The sequence below is a fragment of the Apus apus genome, chromosome 1, assembly GCF_020740795.1.
Source record: "Apus apus isolate bApuApu2 chromosome 1, bApuApu2.pri.cur, whole genome shotgun sequence".
NCBI classification, from domain to species: domain Eukaryota; kingdom Metazoa; phylum Chordata; class Aves; order Apodiformes; family Apodidae; genus Apus; species Apus apus.
In genome coordinates this window covers 142,473,091-142,489,601 of record NC_067282.1, presented here as the reverse complement: position 1 = coordinate 142,489,601, position 16,511 = coordinate 142,473,091, and the positions used below count along the sequence as shown (strand labels likewise).

General features: G+C 46.9%; 1 protein-coding gene across 6 annotated transcripts in view; it reads right to left on the bottom strand.

Annotated features, from left to right (window-relative positions):
* The window catches only part of LOC127380225 (sodium- and chloride-dependent betaine transporter-like), a 65,611-nt gene that overhangs the window by 9,668 nt on the left and 39,432 nt on the right, over positions 1–16,511 (bottom strand). For 3 of the 6 annotated variants that reach the window (XM_051608914.1, XM_051608912.1, XM_051608915.1), the window contains exons 15-16: positions 15,755–15,862; positions 2,504–2,601 (exon numbers count right to left, since the gene is read on the bottom strand). In XM_051608914.1, coding sequence (XP_051464874.1) covers positions 2,504–2,601; positions 15,755–15,862 — 206 coding nt within the window. Of the gene's footprint in view, positions 1–2,090; positions 2,222–2,503; positions 2,602–10,057; positions 10,143–13,199; positions 15,863–16,511 lie in introns of those variants that run through there. The other 3 variants (XM_051608913.1, XM_051608918.1, XM_051608917.1) reach the window with 3 other exon arrangements.

The following is a 16,511-nucleotide window of genomic DNA, read 5'->3' as shown; positions in this document are numbered from 1 at the left end:
GGCACATACTGACCTGCTCCTGCACGCAGCTGGGAGCTATGAGCCCATCCTGCTGCAGGGCCCCTCTCCCCCTGCCTCACCCCTTGCAGCTGCTCATTGCCTGTATCGATGAGCCCTTAATGAGTTTTGAGCTCATGTCCAGTCAAATCAACACCCTGCATGTCGCAGGCGCTTGGGGGGGCAGGGGGAAGTGTACCCAGAGCCACTGGAAAAACACATCTCTGGGAGTGAAGAGGCTCCAAGGGCATGGGCAGCAAGGAGGGTAGGAGCCCGGGCGAAAGGCTTGGTGCCAAAAAATGGGGGAGGCAGCAGGTGAGAGGGTTTCATGCAGTTGGTTGCAACCATGTTGCTGCAAGGACGGCTGCAGCAGCCAAGAGGCCTTGTAAAGGCAGCATGCACACCCCTTGCCTCTGTGTTTGCAGTTGGACAGTGGTCTCCATCTCCTCCTCTCCTCAGCTGTGCAGAGCTGGCAGTTGCCACGCAGAGGATGCAGAGGTCTGGCATGCCGTGTGTGGCAGGGAGGTTGCATCTCTCCCCGTGGACATCTCCTGCATCCATACAGCCCTGCCCAACACAGCCCCTGCACAGTGCCAGGCTTGCACCCACACAGCCCTGCAAAGGGTACACAGGGCAGGCAGGGCTCAGGAAGAATCATCCCAAAGGATGCCATGGTGTCACCACTTAGGTGCCCTACTGGCTGTGGGTCAGGTTTTTAGGGTGGAGGGGGAAAGCAGAGGAAGAGGGATACTTCTCATGTGAAGCATCAGGTACCAGCTACCAGCCAAGGAGAAGAGCTTTGTGTGTAAATCCTGTCACTGGCTGTGCAAGCATTTGTGTGGAGCTTTTATTTCCCTTTCCTTTTTCTTTCTGAGACCCAAAACAATTTGCATCCACTGGGAGCATGGAGGGGTCTCTCTAGAAGGCAAAATGTGGGAGCTGCTGGCTCTGTGTACAGTGCCTTGCTAGCAACAGCGTTTTCAGAGGTGTAGGGGAAGGAGCCCAAGTGAATTAAAGTGTAATTCTGCCCAGAGACTGCTGGCAAAAATTACACTTTCTCACTTGCCAGCTCCACTCTTCTGTGTGAAAGCAGAGCTAGGTATGCTTAAACTAGTGACAAATGTACACTTAGTGGCTTTCAGCACTGAGGAGACAATGCGGCTGGTGACCTGGATTCACCCCACGCCCTCCAGCCCATGCACAAGGGCTTGTTTCATTGCAGCCATCACCCTGCACCAGCCCCCTGGGTGTTCTGGTGGGCTGAGGGTACCCTGGCAGTCCCACATGTTTTATCCTTCTTTAGCAAAACTCACCTTCTTTCAAGCTCCCCTGTGTCCAGGCAATCACATTCATAACCCATCACAGCTAAACATAACACAGCTCATCTGCCAAAGCCCTTAACCCATACAGATGGGAGGGAAAACACGCTGCCTTACATCTTTGCTGAGGCTGCTGCTCATGGTCCCATCTACCTCTGTGCTAATATCCTGCCAACGGGCAATATTTTAAGATCACATTTCAGTGGGCACTAGAGAAGCATGGAGGATACAGTTATAACCCCACCAAGGTTATTTCAGCCATTAAAGGAGAAAGGCAATGGTGTCAGGAGGGCTGGCAAGAGGGAAAATTGAGAAAGAAAATTATTTTTGCTGGGTAAACCCAGGAGGGTTTGAGAGCTGAGTGGGAGGGTCACACACAGGCTGGAGGCATCCTGACAAAAAAACAAAAAAAAAAAGCATTCTCTCTGAGCAGAAGCAAATGCTGTGAGTGGGAATCCCTTCTGAGAGCGAGCCTTGGGTCTGACAGAGCACCCTGATTCCTCTCCTCAGCCAGGGAGCCCATGTTCCCCATGCTGCTCTGTGAGCTTAAGTACCTCCTGTTTAGTAGTTAATAAAGTTAAAAGAGGGGTAAACTACATCTGCCTCAGAAATCTTTCCTTTAGACTGTCATAAAAAACTAGCCAGTGAAAATGTTGTGCTGCCCTCACTCCCTGGAAAACACATTCTGCATTGCCAGACCTGCAAGGAGAGGAAGCCTGTAGTGCAGAACAGGGAAAACATTATTACCTGTCAATCCATGGAGCTCTGCTGGAATTGCTGCCAGCTGAGTCCCACAGGAGCGAGATCATGTCCCTGCCCAGTGAGCCAAAGCTTGTGGTGTTTCAGAGAGCTTCTTCACAGCTCTGGGTGAAAGCAGGACTGGCAGAGGTGTGCTTCCCCATCCCCTAGGGAGTGCAAGGGCATGGCCCTGGATGTGCTGGGCCATGGAGGAGGCTCAGCTCTCCCTCATGTCCCAGGTTTGCTTTGCAGTCACCATGGGGCCCGAGCTGGGAAAGGACTTTTTGAATGTAATATCATGTTACCGGATCAGCTTGTTTTGGACAAAAAACCCCAAATTAGAGCAGGTACCAGCAGATTGTAGTTTCAGCGGGGAACCAGCAGCAAAGCCCCTGGCATCCTTTTGTCAAAAAGAATGAAACTTCAGCTACCAAGAAATCATAACTCACCCTTTCCTGAGTATGCCATGCCTGACATTAGCCTGTCCATCCCTGTTCTCTCTTGGTCTTCCATCTCTTCTCAAGGCCCATTGCTGATGTGACACCTCCTAAAATAAAAAGAGAGAAAAGGTAGCAGTTCACTTGTAGGGCGGGTGCAGCTCTGAGGCCTGGAGGAACAAGCCTACTGTATGCATTTTCACAGATCCCCACACAGTCCTAGCTGAGGAACACCTGAGAGCCACAGCAAGTCAACTGGAAACACCAGTTGCCATAGGCAAAGAAGTATACTTCTAGTGCTGGAAGCACAGCAAACCATCTCCCTGCCTCATGCATTGCTGGTCTGGAAAGAAAACAGACCAGAAAGTAGTTATTTCCATTGAAATGATAAAAACAGGATTTGAAAGCAACAAGTGTTTTCTGTATAACTTTTATATATATTGTAACTAGCAATAGAACAAGAGGAAATGGCCTCAAGTTTTGCCAGGGGTGGTTCAGTGGTGGAGTCACCTACACAGTAGGTATTTAAAAGACACGTGCATATGGTGCTTAGGGATGTGGTTTTATGGTGGACTTGGCAGTGCTGGGTTAAGGGGTGGACTCACTGATCTTAAAGGTCTTTTCCAACCAAAACAGTTCTATGATTCCATAATTGTTGTGCAAGTTAGAGGCAGAAGCAGGCAGTGAGTATCAGAGGCACTAGGGAGCAAGAGTGTCTCTCAGCATCAGTCTGAGCAACTCTTTCCTTTCCCAGGAGAAAGAAAAGTGGGACCACAAAAAGAAGAGAGCATGTGGGTGTTTCATACTTGGCTAGAACTAGACACAGACTGATAAACCCAAATTAATCTGGGAACAAGCCTTAGGAGAGAAGTGGAATTCACTTGGAGGGGTGCAATTTGGAGCTGTTCCCTTGGTTGTTGTCCATAAACATTAATGAGACTAAATTTTGATTCACTAGCATGTTCTCAGAAAATGGGAGCTTGGCAGATACTCAGACACATACTCTCTGGCTTGAGTATTTGCATTTGAAGCATTTGGGCGGCCACCTCCAAAGCTTTTGTCTGCTTGGGAAGTATCCAGCAGAAGAACCCAACCCCACCATATAATCTGGAAGAGTAAACACAAGTGCAAAGAGTGTTTTCTGAATAACAGCTATTGGATGAGATGACGGCAGTAAAAGCAGCCAAATAATCAGGCTAGCCATCTCTTGGTTTAAAATTCATTTGCAAAAATCATTAGCACAATTATTGTAAGATAAGCAGAAGTATAATCACTCAAGGATAATTTGTAAAGAGGAATGGGGCTGCACTCACTGAAAAGGGCTGCCACTGGCTGTCAGGCTGCCTAGCTCTGACTGAGACCAACAAGTCCACCACCTCTGAAGGGAAGCAAAGCTGGCCAGCACACCAGATCCAGCAGGCATAATTTTTTTTTTAAACTCAGTCTAAGGCATGGTCTTCTCCTCCACAACCTCAGCTATCCTGCCAACCTGCACTGGAGGCCAAGCTGGCTTGCCTTCTTCCTCCCTGAAAAGGCTACGAGCTCAAGTTTGGTCTGACTTCTGCCATCCAAGCCATCCTTCCCCAAATGGTGGTCAGTAGGGCACAGACAGGGAAAATGTGTAAGATGAGGGTAGGTAAGGCAGCACAATTCCTGTGCTCAGTCCTCCCAGCTTCTGCCAGCAGGGGTTATACAGGAATCCCAAACTATGTGGCCTGTTGAAAACTCCCCTGGTGGGGTCTAGGGTTGCTTTGTCAGCAGTGGCTGGACTGTTCATACCCAATAACGTAATCACCTCCCAGCCTTGCTGGCCTCTTCTCCCCAGGAATGTTGCCAGAGCCTGGGCTACTCCCAGTCTTGGGCACCTTGTGCAATGGCTCCTAGTCAAGGTGGGATGAGCCAGTCCTAAGGCATAGATGAGGTCTTGCCCCACACATCTATAATTCTCCACGGCCTGTCAGCCAAGCTCCCAGGGCACACAGCTTCTTGGAAATATCCTTCCCCCGGAAACCTGTCCAGTACTTTCCACAGCTGGCACTTTAATTTACAGTTGCCTTCACCTATTAGTCTTAAACCTGTATTTATGCCACTTGCCCCTGCAGCTGCTAGGAGCCCTTGGGAGCAATTTCATCTGCAGATCACTTGTTTCAAAGACATTTTTAAATCACTTCCACCGCCAGCAGCGCAAACAAAGCAGAACATGGTGGGGAAACAAAAAAATGTAGAAGAAATACAGGAAGAACAAAACTGAAAGTAAGTGCAAGAAAAGAAAAGGAATTTCCACCCTGGTGGAGATTAAATGTGACCTGCAAATGAAAAAATAGATTGATTTGGAGAACTTTTGCTCATTTTTCACCTCAAATACTTTGGAGACAGGAAGAACTAGTGAGGTAATGTCACTGAAAATACTGGCAGTAAGACTTCATCAGCTATAAAACAGCCAAGTTGTGTTTAGTGGTTTTTCTATTGTTTGTCCTGTGCTCTTCACCTTAGCTCATGTGGCTGAGGAACACCTGGGAGAAAAGCTTCACTGGTTAAGATTTATCAGGACTGAGTTTTGGTCAGCAAGTGAAAGCTGAAGGACCAAGAATCCTCCAGTACCGAATGAAGATGATCAATCAGACAAGTCCTGAGATGTGTTATGGAATGAGGGGCAAAACTGGATATAAGAGAAAGAAAAGCCCACTAAAATAAAATCCTTGCATTCAAAGAGGTCATGGCACTTTCCTTATGCTTTCCTTCAGTAAAGAGCCTTAACTTCAGTTTGCTTGGGCAGAGTACTTCTAGGTGTGTGACCAGTTTTTCCATTTGATTGAAATAAATAGGAGACTATATATATGGAAGTTTCTGAGAGGAGAGAAGCACAGTGTTTCACATGGGGTAGCATGCCTGTGGCTTTTGTTAACAGCTAAAGCACAGTGAAAGCTCAGGTCTCTGCACCATCACAACATCTCCTTCCCCAGCTGCAGCAAAGCTGGCCGTGGTGCTTTAGGATGGCCGGTGCCTGTGGGTAGCCCAGCCCATTTACCTGATCATGCTGATAGCTACAGCACCTCACTGTGACACAGCTTCAGTTTCCTGCTGGGCAAAGCCAGACCTGAGTTGTCCTTCAAAAGTGCAGAGTTTAATTACCAGCACCTGCCCCCTGCAGCTGCCAGAAAGCTCTCAAGCTGACTGCTGGTTAGTCTCTAAGCACTGGCAAGGGTACAGCACCTGCTTGTGGGCTTTTGGTTTTCTCCAGAGCTGATCTGAAGGCTGAATGCACAAGAATGTAAGTATGCCTGGGGTCCAGGTGATACAGGGACAGATGTTTCCAGGGAACTCCAAAGGGTCCAGGAACCATGTACCACTGGTGTCTATGGTGGAATCTGGGAGCAGACTCCTAGCACGGCAGTCTCCCCTTCTCCCTGTCTTCCCTGTATCAGGGGTATCTGAGTGAAACTGGGTGTCCAGTGTCTCGGTGATGTTGACCTCATGGCCAGTGCACATCAAGGGGTGTGAGACCCCAGGAACCAGAAGCAAGAGCTAACATGGACACCAGCCACAGGATTTCTGCAGGGAGAAGGGCTTCTGTCAGGACTTCTGTACCAGTAGTGTTACAGTACCTACCCACTGCAGGGAGCTCTCTTTGGTCTTGTTTGCACACAAGCAACCAGTGTTGCCCATCTAAATCAAAGACAGTTAGGCTAAATTACACCAGAGCAGCCCACTCTGTGAGCACGATCATTCCAGTTTAAAGACCATTTGGATGACAGGTGGACATTGTCACATTGATAAAAGTGTGCCTGTGACTGCAGGTTGTTTTGATAAATGAAGTTAAAAAACCTGAGCATCTTTCTATCACTGAAACTGCTCTCTCTCACAAGGGACTGGGATGATTTAGCTCTATTGCTTCTAATTCACCCAAGAAGGTGTGAAAAGTAACACTGTGCTCAACTTAGCTCAAACTGCATCCTACTGGACTTTACATAAATCAAAACTATAGTGAATGGAATAAAAATAGGTGTCCTCACATACTTTGGAAGATTTAACTGAAAACACATACTGTGTTAAACTAACTTTAAAAAAAATATACCCTTAGGTCCAGTTACATCATTTGTAACGCTCTGCCAGGACAGCATATGATTTTTTCTCTCTGTAATAAGAGGTTTATGCTGATTAAAGCTCTGAGGTGGATGTTTTAAATCAGCATAAGTAGTCATATTGATAGAGCTTATGCCACTTCCCAGTACAACTGTATAACAATGCTCACCTACAGGGAGAAGAAGGCTTATTGCATGTCTGTGTTTGACCTCAAAAGCAAAGGGGTGTGCAGAAAAATGAGATAGGTTTGGAGGAAAAAGAGGACAGATTCGGGTATAAGATGCAAGCCAGGGCAAGTTACCAACCGAGGCAGTGTAACACTGCCCACCACAGATGCTCCGTCATTCTAAGTCCATGGGCCTTAGGGACAAGGGGAGGAGGAAGAGCAAAGACCCGGCTCCTCTGTGAAGTGCCCCGCAGGTGCAATCTCATTTATCACCACATAGGAAGGGACGGTGCCTGTAGCATGAGGAAAAATGTCTCCAGCCTGCAGCCTTGCTGCTGCTTGCCCATGTGATGCACACAACCAAAACCAGCCCTGGTTTGCAGCAATCGTGTTTCACCCCCTCAGGGCATTTGCTCCTATTGATAGAATCGGACGGTAGGAAATTGCTTTGCAGTCATTTGATGTGCTGCACGTCAGCTCATCCAAGGGAATTTGGCCAGAACAATCAGAAGGTGTTGCTGATACCTCTGCGCAGGGTCAGCAAAACACCCTTCCCTTCCTTCCAGAGAGGAAAGAAATTTTGGAAAGTTTTACCAAGATTACAGATTACCCCTACTTATAGTCAAGGAGTGGAGGCTCCCAAACTCGAAATTCCAGCAGCAATGTACTTACTCACCAGTCTCTGTCACACCATGGACGTTGGTGATGTGATTGACACACAGAAATACCAAAGCGTAATTCTCCCATGGCTGCCCTGACAAACGTGCACCCATGTGGAGATGCACAACATCTCAGATCAGTATCTCTTTCTGAAAAGTTTCACATTTCTCCTCTTCGCACGAGGCCCCATGGGAGCCAACAGGAGAGGTTTTGCTGCCACCTCCCCTGACCACAGGCTGCAACAGCCACTTGGAGACACATCCTCCTATAGAAAATTACATCATGTCACATTTAGGCACCAAATAACTTCAAAAATGTGGATCTTCTAACTGCTGGCTAGGACAGGTAACTCATTAAAGAAAAAAATAAAGAAAAAATCCTGGCATTCATCAGAAGGAAAATATTGGCCCACTGTCAAGTGAGAAAGGTGAATTAGTCACCAACAACACTGGAAAGGAAAAGGTTCTCAACAAATTATTCATATTCACCTCTATCTTTACCAGTGCTGTAGGGCCCCTGGCCTTAGGAACAAACACCCTGGTCAATGCAAACACAGACTCACCATCAGTGAAGGAAGAGTTGATATGTGAACAATATCAGGAGCTTGACCCCTACAAAACAATGGGCGCAGACTCTACCCACCTGAGGGTGTTGAGAGACCTGTCTGATGTCACTGTGAGACCACTCTTCATAATCTTTGAGAAGCCATAGATACTGAGGGATGTCTCAGAACACTGGAAGAAGGCTCACGTCACCCCTATCTCAAGAAGGGCCTCAAGGAGGATCCCGGAAATTATAGGCCCATGAGTCTGACTTCAATCCCTGGGAAAGTCATGGAACCAGTTCTCCTGGGAGATATGGCAAGTCAAATGAAGCACATGATTGGTAACTGCCAGCATGGATTCTCTAAGAGCAAATCATGCTTGACAAACACGATCTACGACAAATTAACCTGTTCACTTGATGTGGGGCAAGTGGTGGATATTGTCTACCTGGATTTCTCCAAGGCTTTCAATATGGTTCCCCACAGCCTCCTCCTAAAGAAACGGATGTGTTACAGTCTAGACAAGTGGTCTGTGTGGTGGGTTGGGAATTGGCCGACAGACCATGCCCAGAGGGTAGGGGTAAACAGCTCTCTTTCAGACTGGCAACCTGTCACAGTGGGGTTCCCCAGGGATCAATATTGGGCCCAATGCTGTTTTGTATCTTAATAAGTGATCTGGATGATGGCACCCTGCCATGTGAAGAAAGATTAGGAGAACTAGATTTGTACAGCCTTGAGAAAAGAAGGCTTAGGGGACACCTCTGCACTGTGTTGCAATACTTAACGGGTGGCTACACAGAAGAGGGAGGCTCCCTTTTTACAAGGAGTAACCTGGAAGAGACAAGAGGTAATGGGTGCAAGTTACTCCTGGAGAGATTTGATTGAACACAAGATGAAAATTTCTCACAATGCATCAGCCATTGGAACAATTTCCCCAGGGAAGAGATGGATGCCCAACATTGGACACTTCTAAGATGCAACTGAACAGGGTGCTGGGCCATCTCTACTAGACCGTGCTTTTGCCAAGAAAGGCTGGACCAGATGATCCTTGAGGTCCCTTCTAACTTGGTGTTCTATGATTCTATTATTCCCATCTTATCACTGTAAAATCAGTATGTTCTCAAAGGGTACAAGTATCCTCCACCCACAAGCTCTGAAATAACAGTGTCTGACCAGCCCCACTTGCCCACATGGAGACACAAGTTCCCACAGCTGGGCTCCCAGACAAGGAGGTATAGGGAGCAGGACAACTGGTGGCTGCCCCAGGCTCCAGTGTTACTCAGCCAGTAGCTTACACTTTAGCTAAGCAGCAGGTGTAAAGCTGAGCCCTGCAAAAGCAGCCAAGAATGGTAGAGCCCAGTATTGGTGATAAGACAGGCATCCATGGGAAAGGACAGCATGGGAAAGAGGACTCAGTTGCTGTCTCCCTGTTAACATGACTGATGTACACATCACACTAATGGTGTTAGGGGCCACAGTCCCCTGGCCTGTCTGGGGAATTCATACTTCATCCAAAATTGTAACACAGAAAAATAAGAGCACCTGGACATGTTTTTCCCAAAATTATGAGATGAGTCTCCAGCACTGAACCAGTCCCCGTTGCCAGGCTGCCTCCCACCATCCTGAAGCTGCTAACCCAGGGTTTCTAATTCACTTCCCTGTGCCTTGCCACTGGTGGGATTTCTCTTCAGAAGCTCCTGGACCCACCCGTGCACTGCTTGCAGGATCCCAGCCAGCACAAAACCCTTTGTTCCCAGAGATCCTGATCAAGAAACCCTGGCCTCCAGGTCTCAGGTCATCTCCACTTCAAACCTAGTACATGTGAAGGGAGATTCATGTTGCACAAAGTGATGATGGCCCTTCTCCAGGATATGGGAAAGTAACAGGTTGCTTTTTTGTTTGGGGGTGGGTTTATTCTTCCATAAGAAAAAGAAGCTTATTGCATCTCCTTTTGAAATACGAGGTTGAGAAAGGCACCAGACTGCCTGTAATCACTCTCCTTCTCCAGAGACCACTATCTAAACCACAGCACAACAAAAGCCTCACACTCAATAAAGCATGTTTTGGAAAAGTCTAGTGGCCACCAGCAAATAACAAACGATCATGAGCACACCTCCTGTCCAGAGCAGTCATCCTAATGGGGTAAAGCTCCCTGTCCTGGCTGTAACTCAGGCTGGGCAGGGAAACTATTCTATAGCCTGTAAAAAAAGGAGAAAAAAAATTAAAAGACTGTTTAACAGCATGGTCTTGGCATGTCAGCAAGAACAAAACAGGACAGAGTTGCCCACGACTCTTTGCACAGCCATTGAAAGTTTTTCTCCGTGGGAATCCCTTTCCTTTCCAAGTACAGGATTGACAAACCAGAACAGACAACTCCAAAAATACATTCCCTTTTGTATAGACAGTCATGGGTCAAGGATTCAAAGCAGAGCCAGGATCATGCTCCAAGAGCAGTTGAGGGGGCAGGGCATATTTTGGGTTTTAAAACAAAGAAAAATTCACTGCCTATTACCCTCTGATCCCGCCCCCCACACAAGTGTTGTTAGACAGGTCTTATCTCTTCCCTTGGCTCCAGCAAAGGATCCAGGAATGAAGTCTTTTATTTTAATGCCCCAGCCCTTCCCTGCAGCCCTTCAGAGGGAACGAGATAGCAGCATATACACATCTACTCAGCTTCTCAGGTCTTAAATTTTAATCCTTACTTTTTGAAAGCTTATATTATTTGATCTTCTGATTTGATGAACATACTCTTACTTTGTTCAGGCCCAACTTAGCTAATTAGTAAGAGGTTACTGAACATAAGTGCATGTAACCTAATAAAGCAGAGGACCGCAAGATGACCTGACACACTGTACTCTCATGACTGCAGACTGCCACCTTCCTGGCCCTTGTTTGCTGTGCACCCAAATCACCTGTATACTGTCCCTAGTTTCTACCTGGACAAGGCCCACCTCCCTTCAAGACTGAGAAAGCAGCTCACCAAACCTCTCCTGCCACACACCAGGGAGGCAAAGGCTCAGGAAAACCCCCAGATGCAAGCACAAACCACACCATCACTGCTGAGCACCTGTGACTCACATAACACAAACATGACTTAAGACTAGAGAAACCCATCTCCCCTGCTCTTCTAAGGGTTTTCGCAAACAAAAATGCCCCATTTCCTCCAGCTCAGTCCCTACTGCACTTTGTCCTCTCCTGACCCTTGGCAAGGTGCAATACATGCAAAAGATCAAGTGAAAATCAAGAGCTTTGCTCAGGACAGAGCTGTGGCTCCAGTCCTTGGTAGCTAACCCCTCTACTTGGGCCATCAAGGGCACAGCTTCTCTCCATCCAAAAAGCTAAGATGAAGGCTGGAGGGAGCTACAACTCCAGCTCATTGGGAACTACAGCAGATCACTGTCCTTTCCCTGAGGGCTGACATGTTCATCTTGGGCAGGAGAAGGTTTGAGAGCCAAGCTCCAACCAAGATTAAATGCTACTGCAATTCTGTAGCAGGATGCTCTGCCTCAGTGGGGGAAAAGACTTGACATTCGCCCTAGTCTGTGTGCTTGCAGGTGAAGTGAACTACCAGATATGCTGGATGGTCATATTGTTCCTTGGTGACAGAAAACAGTCTGGACCAGCCAGACCCAGCCAGAGAGCAAAACAAAAAACGAAAAAAGAAAGGGACAATTTCTATCTTACAAGATAGAAATATTTTTGCTAAGCTAGAAGGATCACAGAGATCCGGGTTTGGCTTAGCAACAAATGACTGACAGACAATCACTGTATTCTATAAAAGCCCAGCTCTTGATCAGGCAGAATTCTTACACACTTTCTCCATGGGGTGTGTTTGACTATCCCCTGAAACAGTTACTCCTCAGAGGTTGAGTGAAAGGGTTGTTGGGCAGGGTAAGTAACATCAATCCCTATTCAATAATTAAGCTAGCTTTAAAATACTGCTTTAGTTATTGTTCTATGTCCAGTAAATGCCAATTAATAAGTAGTTGTTATGGCACTTATGTTGTGTAGTATGTATTCTGATTTATGACCTTTAGTCCAGTCCACATTATTATTATTTATAATGTAATTTTGCTTTGTTTGTACATACAGTCTAGTCTGCCATCCTTAAACCCATACAGGACAAGTTCTTCTCCCCTCAAAAAATGATCTTGAGGGTTGAAGTCATAAAAATTGAAGATAGCCTGACAATGTGGAGAAATATATATTACTTCATAAGTAAGAAGAATTGCCATGAGTGTCCTCCAGAGCCTGGTTGCACCTTCCAGGGCCAGGATGGAAGGAGTTCCCCAGCAGGCTGCAGCCCCGATGCCATGCTAGGGACACCTTAGTGTGTCCCTGCCTGACCAAGTGTGAGGGGTAGCAGTCCAGCCAGACCAGGAATCACCTTCTTTCAGATGAGGATCTAAAGGAAGAGGCTCAAGAATGACATGTTTCTCTTTGGGAAAAAGAAACTTGCCAGAAGGGCAGAGGAAAGGGCTTGTTTAGTGCTCGCATGGATCGACACAACCTCTCTGGTTGAGAGCATAGATGAGTGATGAGGGCAACATGGTAAGCAAATAACTCTTAAAAACTTTTTTGGCTTGTTTACCATTTTTTTTTTTTTCTTTCTTCAAATTTTGTCCAGTACCATTTCCATTTTCCAGCTGTCACTGCCTTCTATTTTTTTTTTATTTTTTTTTTTTTCATTTGTTGAAGGAAAAAGGGAAGGCTGAGTAGGGAGGGAATGGGAAAAATGGGAAGGAAAAAAACAGAACGAAGAAAGGAGAAGGGAAACATGAGACCTTTTGGCCTGATTGCTTTTTTAACAAACCATTTTCTTGGCTTTTCTTTCTGGAGAGAGGGGTGAAAATGGCCTTTTTAATGAAAAAAAAGTGCCAGCTTCCAGGAGCTAATGGAGACCTTTCAAATCTGTCATGTGCACACAGCAATGCCTGAAGCATTTGTTTAAGTTTAGCAAAGCATTACTTGTTCTCTAACTACACCTGCATGCTGATGTCTCACAGCAAAAGACAGCCAGCAGTGGCATTTTCCACTGTTCCCCCAGCTGGGTGTACCTGGGTCCCTGAGCTTAAACTTCCTGTCAATTCCACCCAAAGCATCTGGATTAAATTCCTGATGCATTGGACTTTTGTGATGGGGATCCTAGGACTCTTTCAATGGGGACAGCAATCTCTCCTCTGACTTTATTCAAACACGCTGCTTCCTAGCAGAGATGAGTCGCTACTATCAGATTAAAAATAAGCAACAGAGGAACCAGTTTATGCAGTATTTATTTTCAACGACACAGCCCAAAATTTTTGCTTAACACTGAGAAGTGATTTCTTTCTGTCTAGGAATTTTGCAGTGTTACCCAGATACCTCAGAAAAAGGAGTGAACACATCTCTATAACTTCTCTGGCAGTACAACACCACTTTATACCCTAAAGGCATGGCAGCAGGAGCAAAGGGGTTACATATCCTACCAAGGATAGTTGAAAAAACCCTTGCTAATGCCTAAGACTGAGTCTGGGTGACAAGTCCCAGGCCTTTAAATTTCCCTTCTGTTGCTTGATCAAGAGAAAGCAGGTTTCCTCCTCAAAACCAATACCACCATTTGGACCATGAGTACTGCCAAGGCAGCTGCCACCTGTGTCTGAAATCAAACCTCTCTTGCACAGCCCTGCCACAGCTCCAGACAGGAGCCAGCAGCCACAAAAACACCCAGCACCCATCCAGGGTCAGCGATGCCTCCAGCTGATCATCAGGCTGTGCCACCCTGCAACTGCAGCTCCTTGGTGGCAGCCACTGGCTTTGCTCTGGCTGCAGGCAGAGAGAAACCCGCTGCACGGGGCTGTTCCCCCCACCAAATCGTGAGCAACAACCCTGGGAGGGAGAGGAAAAAATACTTACTGTGAGGCCTGACTGCAAGCCTCTGGATGCTAAGCTCTTCATATGACTATTGCTGCAATGTGACACTCAGCTCTTTAAAAAATAAAATTAAATAATGTGGTGCTTCAGTCCTTTGCAGGGAACAAGAAAGAGGTTTGCCAGTATCTCTACCTTTTACAGTAGTAAATCGTCTCCAATCAAACAATAATGTCCCAGAGAAGTACAATTTTTGATTCCTGACTTTCAGCATTCATTTCACCAACAGGTTTTAGTTCCTACTTTTTCAAATAAAGGAAATTAAATGGGGAAAAGATTGCCCTATGCTAATTCTCCAGTTAAACTCACAGGAAACTGCAAAAGATAAGGTTCCCATAGCGATTGGAATAGGTACTGAATCGCACAGATGAGGCCTGATTTTCCCACTTACCTTCAGTGCTGGTGGTTAATCTCCACCTAGCATGGGGAAAAGCAGTTACTTGGAATGAGGAACAAAGGAAAAGAGCCTGTGGCACCTCTGATTCTTTTTAGTAGCCATTCTCCAGCATGGCTTGATGCGCCACTGTTGCAACACAGCTGCACATCGGCACGTAAGCCCTCAAGCAGGGTAAAGCTCCTGCAGGGAACCTGCCACTGTCTTCTCCTGTGGTTTGAACTGTGGAGTTCCGATAGGCATTCAAGCAAGTTTTGGCAAGGAGTTTTACAGCCCCAACCTCCCCAGTACAGAGCTGTGTGGCACGGCACCAAACATCACATCCAAGTGCAATCCCAGCCATTGCCTCACATTTATGACTACCCTGGCAATGAGAGACCTTTAATTTGACACAAACTGCTTCCACTGAACCCATATATTCTATCAATTATCACTTTATCTTGCCTGAGCTTATGATTATTTCACCCAATTATGTCTTCCTTATCCCCTGAGCAGTCATCTGCAGCAAAGCTGAGGGAGTGCAATCCTTCTCCCACCCTTGCCCCAAAGCTACTCTGCAGCACAGAATCAGGCCTATCAACTCCTTCATTAATTCCTCTACAAAATGCCCCAGCAGTGCACTTAAATTTGTGGGCGTGCAGTCCCCAGGGACTCCTTTCTCTCTGCTGTACTGCTCTGGGACTTTTTCTGTACTCCGTGAATTTCCTGAAAGGATTGTCACATATTCAGCTGTTTCGCTCTCAGATGCATTTTCCCAAGGCCATGTAGTTTTGACCAAGAGCGAGTTCCATAGATAGTTATTCTTCACCCCCTTTTCATCCTGACACTGTCTTGAGATCCACCATCAACTATGATTGCATTGAGCACCTTGTCACATTCTTCTCTTTCAGTGACAACTACTAACACTGCAGCCTCCTTTTATCATCGCCTGTGATATGTTCCTGGCTCCCTCTCCCTAGTACAGGGGTGACCTAGCAGTGCACTTTCCTTTGTCAGCCTCCAGCTTCTTATGTACTTCTGAACCAACTTATTTATTCCCTGCACTAATGCCCCATCGTTTTGTGCATTTACATCCCTAGCTTTGCTCCTACATACCTTTATTCTCTGCTCTCTCTCACCACTGTGGTTTCCTTTCCTCCTCCCAATACAACCATCTTTTTTTTCCTTTTTTTTTTTCTTTTTTTTTGTTAACACATTGTTTTTCTCTTCCCCACCAGAGTCAGTACTGGGGGAGACTACTGATAAAAAGCATGTTGCTCTCTCCTCAGCTGCTGACAGGGAGAGTTGTCCCCAGGGAGTCAAAAGAATTGCTGTCCCTGATGCTGCAACCAGCTGGCTGGAAGGAGAAGGTGTCCCAGATGCTTCTGTCTCAGGTATGAAGGAGAGAAGTGAACAGCCCAGGAGAGAAAAGAAACCATTTTGGCAAGGAGAAAGCAAATCAGTCCAGGGTATGGAGGAGACAACCCCAGTGCCTTAGAAGTGAGTTTCTCTCTCTGTGATGCTGAGCACCTTCTGGACCGGAGAGGACCATCCCTTGCGCTTCAGCTCGGACAGACCCAGCACGTGCTTCTTTGGCTGCGGCAGATCCTCTGCCGGGGAAACCAGCTGTGTCAGCCGCTGCGGAGAGGAATTCTCTGTTAATTAAGCAGATAAACAAACTGACACCCAATAGTGATCCACAGCCATTGCTGGGGGCAAAGGCATCTAGAGAGCTAGTGCTCCCAGCTCCCCACTCCTCTCCTGCCAAATGGCTGTGAAAGGCAGAGGACACAGAGCAGGCTTTAGCTGCTCTCGAGGACAATTGTCCCACCTCTGCGCTCAAACCCAGGCCTTGGACTGACAATTCGACCTACACGTCTCCTCATAGACATGTTTCTGGCAGAAAGATTGTTAGGGATTAGCCCCACAGACATTTTCTGTGGCCTTGGAAAAAACACCATAAAGCCCTTTTTATTTCCCCCTGTGCCAAGTAGCCATGCTGCCCATTGGCTTTGGTGAGAGCAGGGGAGCCCCGCCATGGTCTGACCACCCGACAGTGCTGAGCATCTCTTGCTATGGGCTGAAACAGTGTGGCAGGTAGTACCTATCCCAGTGGCACTCCCCTGGTAAAGTGCCTCTGCAGATTGGTTCCTGCCCCCAGGCTATCTCACACACGTGTACACTAGTGTCAGCGTTGGGGAGTTTATTCTTAAAAAATGCACTTTTGGGCAAAAGGTGCTGGCCTGCAGAGACAGCTGCTGTGAATTTCTGGTCTTTCTTGTTGCAC